General features: G+C 43.7%; 2 protein-coding genes across 2 annotated transcripts; one reads left to right on the top strand and one right to left on the bottom strand.

Moving 5' to 3' along the window:
* Window positions 1-605: 605 nt before the first annotated feature.
* LOC139144419 (uncharacterized) lies at window positions 606-1,199 on the top strand. Its single transcript, XM_070715121.1, has one exon. It carries the CDS (start codon window positions 606-608, stop codon window positions 1,197-1,199), a length of 594 nt encoding a protein of 197 aa, XP_070571222.1.
* A 333-nt stretch (window positions 1,200-1,532) lies between these two features.
* On the bottom strand, window positions 1,533-3,695 carry LOC139144418 (uncharacterized). The gene has a single exon (XM_070715120.1). The coding sequence runs from the start codon at window positions 3,693-3,695 to the stop codon at window positions 1,533-1,535; it is 2,163 nt and encodes a 720-aa protein (XP_070571221.1).
* Window positions 3,696-7,457: the final 3,762 nt, after the last annotated feature.

Here is a 7,457-nt window from a genome sequence, read left to right as displayed (position 1 = left end):
AAATGTACATCTGAAAAAATTATCATACTTACTAAAATCACTGTCATGAAATGAAAAGTTCGGGTGTTTATTTTCAAAAGAGTAATTTAAGAACCCATTATTCACTCTCTTTCTCTCTTAATGTTGTACATATTTTATGTCAAACGTGAAACATGCGCGTTCTGACCCGGTGCTGGGCAGTTCATCAAATAAGGAGACAACGCTCGGACGCGGCGCGACACCGACCGATTATTTACTGTCAAAAGTCCCACATGTTTGTCAGAAAAAAAAGTCAAATTTGAACGTTACGTATTGGCATTTCGTGACACCCGAAATAAGAGCTTACATTCGGATGAATATCATTAACTTTATGCCAGGTGGCCTGAATATGACGAACGACAGAAATAGTAAAGTAACAATTTACTACTATGTACAGATTTAGTAGAGGCTGAAACATTTGTTCAAACTGTTCTCACAGGGAGCCTTTAACAATTCATTTTCGAAATAAATAATAAATACCTCGGGTGACAGAGAAAAAGTTTGGTTCTAGAGCAACGGATTACCAAAACCTAGAGACGGGGCCACCACTACAACCACTTTTGTTTGACATCATTGCAAGAAATCGCATGCGAAAGTTCTGTATCACAGGAGATATTCAGAAAGCTTTCCTGCAAATCAGAGTGCACGAACAAGACAGGGATGCACTGCGAGTTCTGTGGTATAACAATCTACAAGATCGTGAGGTGACGGAGTACAGATTCACACGAGTGATCTTTGGAGCGACGTCAAGTCCATATATTCTCGGTGTAACACTGCAGAAGCACATTGAGGACTATGAACAGGAATATCCAGCAACAGTACACAGCTTGCTGGAAGATACATATGTTGATGATATTCAAGGAGGTGGAGATCAAGAAGATGATGTTGCGACTTTCAAGGTGGAGTCCACCAAAATACTGTCAGAGGGTGGTTTCAATCTTCACAAATGGCATAGCAACATCGATCACCTCAGCGCAGAGAACGACAAGAAGGAAGAAGATACTTACACAACAAGGTTTCTTGACAACACATCTAGCAACGAGACAAAGATTTTAGGTATTCCATGGAACAAGGAGGAGGACACATTGACGATCAGTTTTGAATCATGTCAGAAGAGCAGTGAACCAATCACTAAAAGGACGATGATTGGGAAGAATGGGGAGATTAGAAGAGTACGATGAAATCATAAGAGAACAAATCAACATGGGAGTGATTGAGCCTTTACCAGCCAATCAAACGGGGGAGACAGTACATTATGTCCCACATCAGCCGTCATCCGAGATAAGGCAGAAACAACAAAGATGAGAATAGTGTATGATTGCTCAGCAAGAGCCAACGTGAGAAGCCCTTCACTCAACAACTGCCAAATTGCCGGAATCATGATAAACACGATAAACAGCAATAAACAAAATTCAGTTTTGGTCTAAACAACAACAAACAACAAATAATAAAGTCGGGAGGTTTTCCACACCCTCCCCCTATTAAAGTTACTTCAACTTTAATATAGAGGTTTCCTAATCGTCCTCATTCTCGTTAGCAATGACACCAACAAGGCGATCTACCGCAGCAGTCTTTGCCCGCCGAGCAGGGCGTCTCAACTCTTGGTTGGTTTGAGATCTTTCCTCTTCATCAGCTGAAGTGCATGTCTGGTTAATCACAGGGTCAGCTTCTGGTTCAGCTATAGTGCCAACCCCTGTTGCGTCGTTAGTTCCGTTGACTTCCAGATCACACACCAACTGGAGTGGCCTCTCAACAACATAGCCACTGCCTGTCCGGATCTTGTATCCTCTTATCACTCCATCTTTTCCTACGATGTTGTCTACAATCCGTCCTATCTTCCAATTTGCTCGATTCTTGGTTGTGTCTTTGAGTAGAACAATCGAGTTCTTTCCTGGTAACTCCTGATCTTTGGCCTCAACCCTCTTACTGCAACGTTCCTGCAAGGCGTGAAGGTACTCATTCAACCAACGTTTGCGAACATTTTCTCTACAGGATCTCAAGTACTTCAGCCGCTTACTCATCACATCTCTCGAGTCATCCATGTCATCGATGCTCTCCTCCAGAAACCGCGCTGGTTGTCCACGCAACAGCAGGTTTGGGGTGATCACTACTTGCTCGAAGTTTTCTTCCATATAGCACAATGGTCTGTTGTTCATGAACGTCTCCACATCGAGTAGAACTTCCTCAAGCTCTTCAAATTTCAGTAGTGCTCTTCCTATAGCTTTCGACAGACTTCTCTTCATGATGCCGATGAGTCGTTCAAAGAATCCACCCCACCATGGAGAACGTGACATGTTGAACTTCCACTCTATGTTATGTGTTGTCAAATAGTTGAACAAATCTTCATCCTTTTGCAACGTCGACAACCACCGTTTGGTCGCGATGAAAGTCTTTGCGTTGTCGCTCACCATGACTCTTGGTGATCCTCTTCGTGCAACAAACTCCTTCAACTGTCGCTTGAATTCATTCACAGACAGGTCTCTGCAAAGCTTAAGATGCACAGCTCTGGTGCTGGCACACGTGAAGAGGGCAATGTAAGCCTTTCTGGTCTCATACTTTTCTGATTTGTACATCAGTGGCCCTGCAAAGTCCACACCTGTCACATCGAACGGCTCAGTGAATACCGTTCTGTAGGTGGGCAGGGCTGATGTAGCTGGAGCATCTAACACCTTTGCACGATACTTCACACAGTAGCCGCATTCGTGTCGTATAGATTTGACTATGGATCGTAGCTTTGGGATCCAGTATTTCTCTCTGATCTTACTCATTGTTGTTGCAACTCCCCCGTGTAATGTCTGAAGATGGCAGTGCTCAATGATACGTCTTGCCAGGGCAGATCTTCTTGGGATGAAGATAGGGTTGTAACCTGGAACTCTGCCATGACACCTCAGTATTCCATCTTCATCTGCTGCTAATGTGACATCTGAAGTCATGTCGTTTGTTTGCTGTGTTATGTGGATCCATATCTTCTCTGATGCTGTGATCTCTGATTTAGTGAGTGGTCCCACTCGTCTCATCCCCTTACAGCCATCTATGAAACGCTTCATATATGACGTTATGCGTAGAAGTTTCCAGAATTTGAACTTGCTCAGAAGCTCTTGTGACCATGCTATCGTCTCATTCTGAGTTGCATCTTCCAGTAGAAGCATCACTTCTCTTTTCTTCGTTGACTTTTTCTCTGACTTTGCTCCCTCTGACTCGGAAATCTCTGGTTGAACTGGTCTGTCACCTTCACTTGAGAGCCAGTTTGGCCCTTGAAACCACATCGTCCCGAGTCGACTTGGTGCCGACCCTCTAGTTCCCAGGTCGCTTGGATTTTCTGCTGTTGGCACATATCTCCACTTGGACTCTGTCAGCTCGTCAATCTTCTTGACCCGATTGCGCACAAATGTTGACCATTCTCCACGGTTAGACAGCCAGTATAAAACAGTGGTGCTGTCTACCCAACTGTGACAAGCTGTGATGGGGAAATTGGCCAAGGCTTTGCTGACGTTATTCTGTAGTTTGGCTAGGGTATGTGCAGCAATCAACTCCAACCTTGGAATGCTCATGTGTTTAGGAGCTATTCTTGCTTTAGCTGTGAGTAGATTCTGGCTGACCGGTGTTGAGTTCTCATACGCAACGATGTATATTGCAGCACAAACCGCAGTCTTGCTTGCGTCAGCAAATCCATGCATCTCATAATGTGTTGGTTGTCAGTGAACACACAGCGTGGTACAGTTATGGTTGGTGTACGAAAATTTGCACTGTGGAAAACCTCCCGACTTTATTATTTGTTGTTTGTTGTTGTTTAGACCAAAACTGAATTTTGTTTATTGCTGTTTATCGTGTTTATCATGATTCCGGAAATTTGGCAAAATATTTTATACTACAGTTGATGCTCTGAACACTTACTGCGCATGACATAAAAACTTCGCTCAACAGAGACTTTTCTAGAGCTTTGACACAGTTATGAGAACCTACGTACAGGCGATGGCTGAACTTTGACCAAAATGCACATTTTTCAGGACACTCATTACTGTGCATGTACTATGATTTATTTGCGCGGACTGTGTGAACATGGACATATTTGTCACAAAGTTTCCGGCAACAGTTGCTTCATAGTTGAATTTATTCATGTTATTTTGTCGTGATTCTGGGGTTAAATTCTCATTACTACCAGATTTCCCATCATGCTTTTTAAACCTACAATGGCAACGCACATGGATGCGGCGTGCTGCTCTGTACCGTGAGTTTAAACGTAATAAACCAATGTTTTTTGTTGATCGAGAACTGTGAGTTTCTTCAGTGTCACTGGGAATGATCGGCGGCCAATATCTCTACACTAAATATTCCCCACACTGAACGGTGGCGACCACGACGGGAGAAAGAGCGTGAGTACATCATATAGGACTTTATAGTGTTGTACACAGCATTGCATCATCAATCAAATTAGATGAAAGTTACCGTGGGAAAGCAGAACTGACGCAGTTGCAACGAGGTTTTTGCAGTCGAATAACTGTTGATCGCAGTGCTTACAAGCGTGTACAAAACATGGCATTTACCGAGGAGAGATTCAAACGACAGCTGGCAATTGCCGAAATCAAACTTGATGAAATTGCAGAGCTATCCAACAGTGAGGACACGGTAGATATTACCACGGCATATGAACAAATAGGAGAGTTGATCAAGCGATTAGACAAATTGAAAGACGAGACAGCCGAATATCTGTTGGAAGCAGAGTCAGACTTAGAACATGTGAAGGAGTGGACATCAACACAGAAAGTGTCAATCCAGGCATTTAGGGAGGCGCGGCAGCGTATCAGAAAACAGCTGGACGAAGCTGTGGAAAGAGACGTACAACTCAAGCTTGAAAAAGAGCTACATATCCAGCGCGTGGTAAATGAGCAACAATCAAAATACAGAGTTCAACAACAAATGGAAATTGAGATGGCAACTGCACGCCAACAAAAACGAGAGGATGAGTGGTATAGACAGAAACTAGATTTCGAGAGACAGATCGAAGCCAACCGTGCCGAACGAGTTGACCACAGGGGGGAGCATGCATCTTCAACAGCGCCCTCAACACAAGCAGTGAAGCTTCAGAAATATACAATCACACCATTCTCTGGTGACTACAAGGACTGGTTACGTTTTTGGAATCAGTTTACAGTGGAGGTGGATGGTTCCAATCTTGCAGAAATCAGTAAGTTTAATTACTTACTAGAGCTAGTGAAAGACAAACCAAAGGAGGATATCCTGGGGCTACCACATACCTCAGAGGGATATCAGGAAGCCAAAAGAATACTAGTCGAGACATATGGGAAGGACATTAAGGTGCACAAAGCCTTGATAAAGGAACTTGAGGAACTACCAGTAGTGACCAACATTCACAAGTTGCGTGACATTCATGACTTTTATAACAGGCTTGCCAGGATAGTTCGCACTCTCACAACAATGAGGAAACTGACTACTGCACAAAGCTCAGTCTACACTCTGATGGACAAGCTTGGCCCAGTGCGAGAAGTTCTCGTACAAAAGAAGAAAAGTTACTTCTTGGCAGTAATGGAGAGTCTAAACAAGGTCGCAAAACTAAATGTGTGTATTGCAGTTCAGAAGATCATTCGAGTAACGGCTGTATGAAAGTACTGGATGTGGCCACCAAGAGAGCAATACTGAGAAGAAACAGGATGTGTTTCAACTGTACAGGATTTGGTCATCTTGCAGTCAACTGCAGATCCCGGGGATGCAAGAACTGTAAAGGAAAGCATCATACATCAATTTGTGACAAAGGGAAATCAACGCTTGATGTGTCGGACAATACCAAAGTGGAAAAGGGATTGAGCTCAGTGATGGATCATGCCTCAGCATTACATGCCACTGTTATTGCCAAAGTGGGGAAGGAGAAAGTTCGAGTCATGTTTGACACAGGTGCAGGGAGTTCATACATATGCTCAGACTTGATCACAAAATTGCACTTGAAGCCAGCGAAGACAGAACAACGTTGTATTGAACAGATGTACGGCACTGTAAGGAAGATTGTTGAGGTGTACAGTATCACATTACAGTCCTTAGCAGTTGATGGTTTCTCATTCAATGTGGAGTGTGTGAATGCTGAGAAAGGTATATTAACCCACCTACCTAACCCAGGCATTCCTGCATTGAAGAAACAACACAGACGACTCAGCCGGTTACATTTCAGTGAGGAAGAGACAACTGAAGTTTCAATGCCAGTTCACATCATCTTAGGAGTCGCAGACTACCAGAGGATTCGCACAACAGAACCTCTAGTCCTTGGAACCCACCCAGATAAGGATCCAGGAGCAGAGTTCACGATGCTGGGTTGGACAATTTCTGGACGGCAGTCAGGGAGAGAGAGTCAGACAGAGAAACAGTTCTTTTTGAGATCCAGCCAAGAAGAATTTGAGAAGCTGTGCTCACTGGATGTTCTTGGAATCAAAGACACAGATATAAAGGAAAGTGCAGCAATTCACGAAGAGTTCAAGAAACAGTTGACTAGGGCAGAGAGTGGATACTATGAAACAAAACTACCTTGGAAAGAAGATCATGTTCCACTTCCTACAAATAAGAGCTTGTGCACAGCTCGGCTATACAGCACAACAAAGAGACTAGAGAATAAGTCGGGAGGTTTTCCACACTTTTTTTTTTTTTTTTTTTTTTTTCGATCAAGAACTGTGAGTTTCTTCAGTGTCACTGGGAATGATCTGCGGCCAATATCTCTACACTAATATTCCCCACACTGAACGGTGGTCCTTCGAACCGATGGTCACAAGAGCTTCTGAGCAAGTTCAAATTCTGGAACTTCTACGCATAACGTCATATATGAAGCGTTTCATAGATGGCTGTAAGGGGATGAGACGAGTGGGACCACTCACTAAATCAGAGATCACAGCATCAGAGAAGATATGGATCCACATAACACAGCAAACAAACGACATGACTTCAGATGTCACATTAGCAGCAGATGAAGATGGAATACTGAGGTGTCATGGCAGAGTTCCAGGTTACAACCCAATCTTCATCCCAAGAAGATCTGCCCTGGCAAGACATATCATTGAGCACTGCCATCTTCAGACATTACACGGGGGAGTTGCAACAACAATGAGTAAGATCAGAGAGAAATACTGGATCCCAAAGCTACGATCCATAGTCAAATCTATACGACACGAATGCAGCTACTGTGTGAAGTATCGTGCAAAGGTGTTAGATGCTCCAGCTACATCAGCCCTGCCCACCTACAGAACGGAATTCACTGAGCCATTCGATGTGACAGGTGTGGACTTTGCAGGACCACTGATGTACAAATCAGAAAATATGAGACCAGAAAGGCTTACATTGCCCTCTTCACGTGTGCCAGCACCAGAGCTGTGCATCTCAAGCTTTGCAGAGACCTGTCTGTGAATGAATTCAAGCGACAGTTGAAGGAGTTTGTTGCACGG

Source organism: Ptychodera flava, chromosome 11 (assembly GCF_041260155.1).
Source record: "Ptychodera flava strain L36383 chromosome 11, AS_Pfla_20210202, whole genome shotgun sequence".
NCBI lineage: Eukaryota > Metazoa > Hemichordata > Enteropneusta > Ptychoderidae > Ptychodera > Ptychodera flava.
Note: the sequence above shows the minus strand (reverse complement) of the source record. Positions and strands in the feature narration are given on the sequence as shown.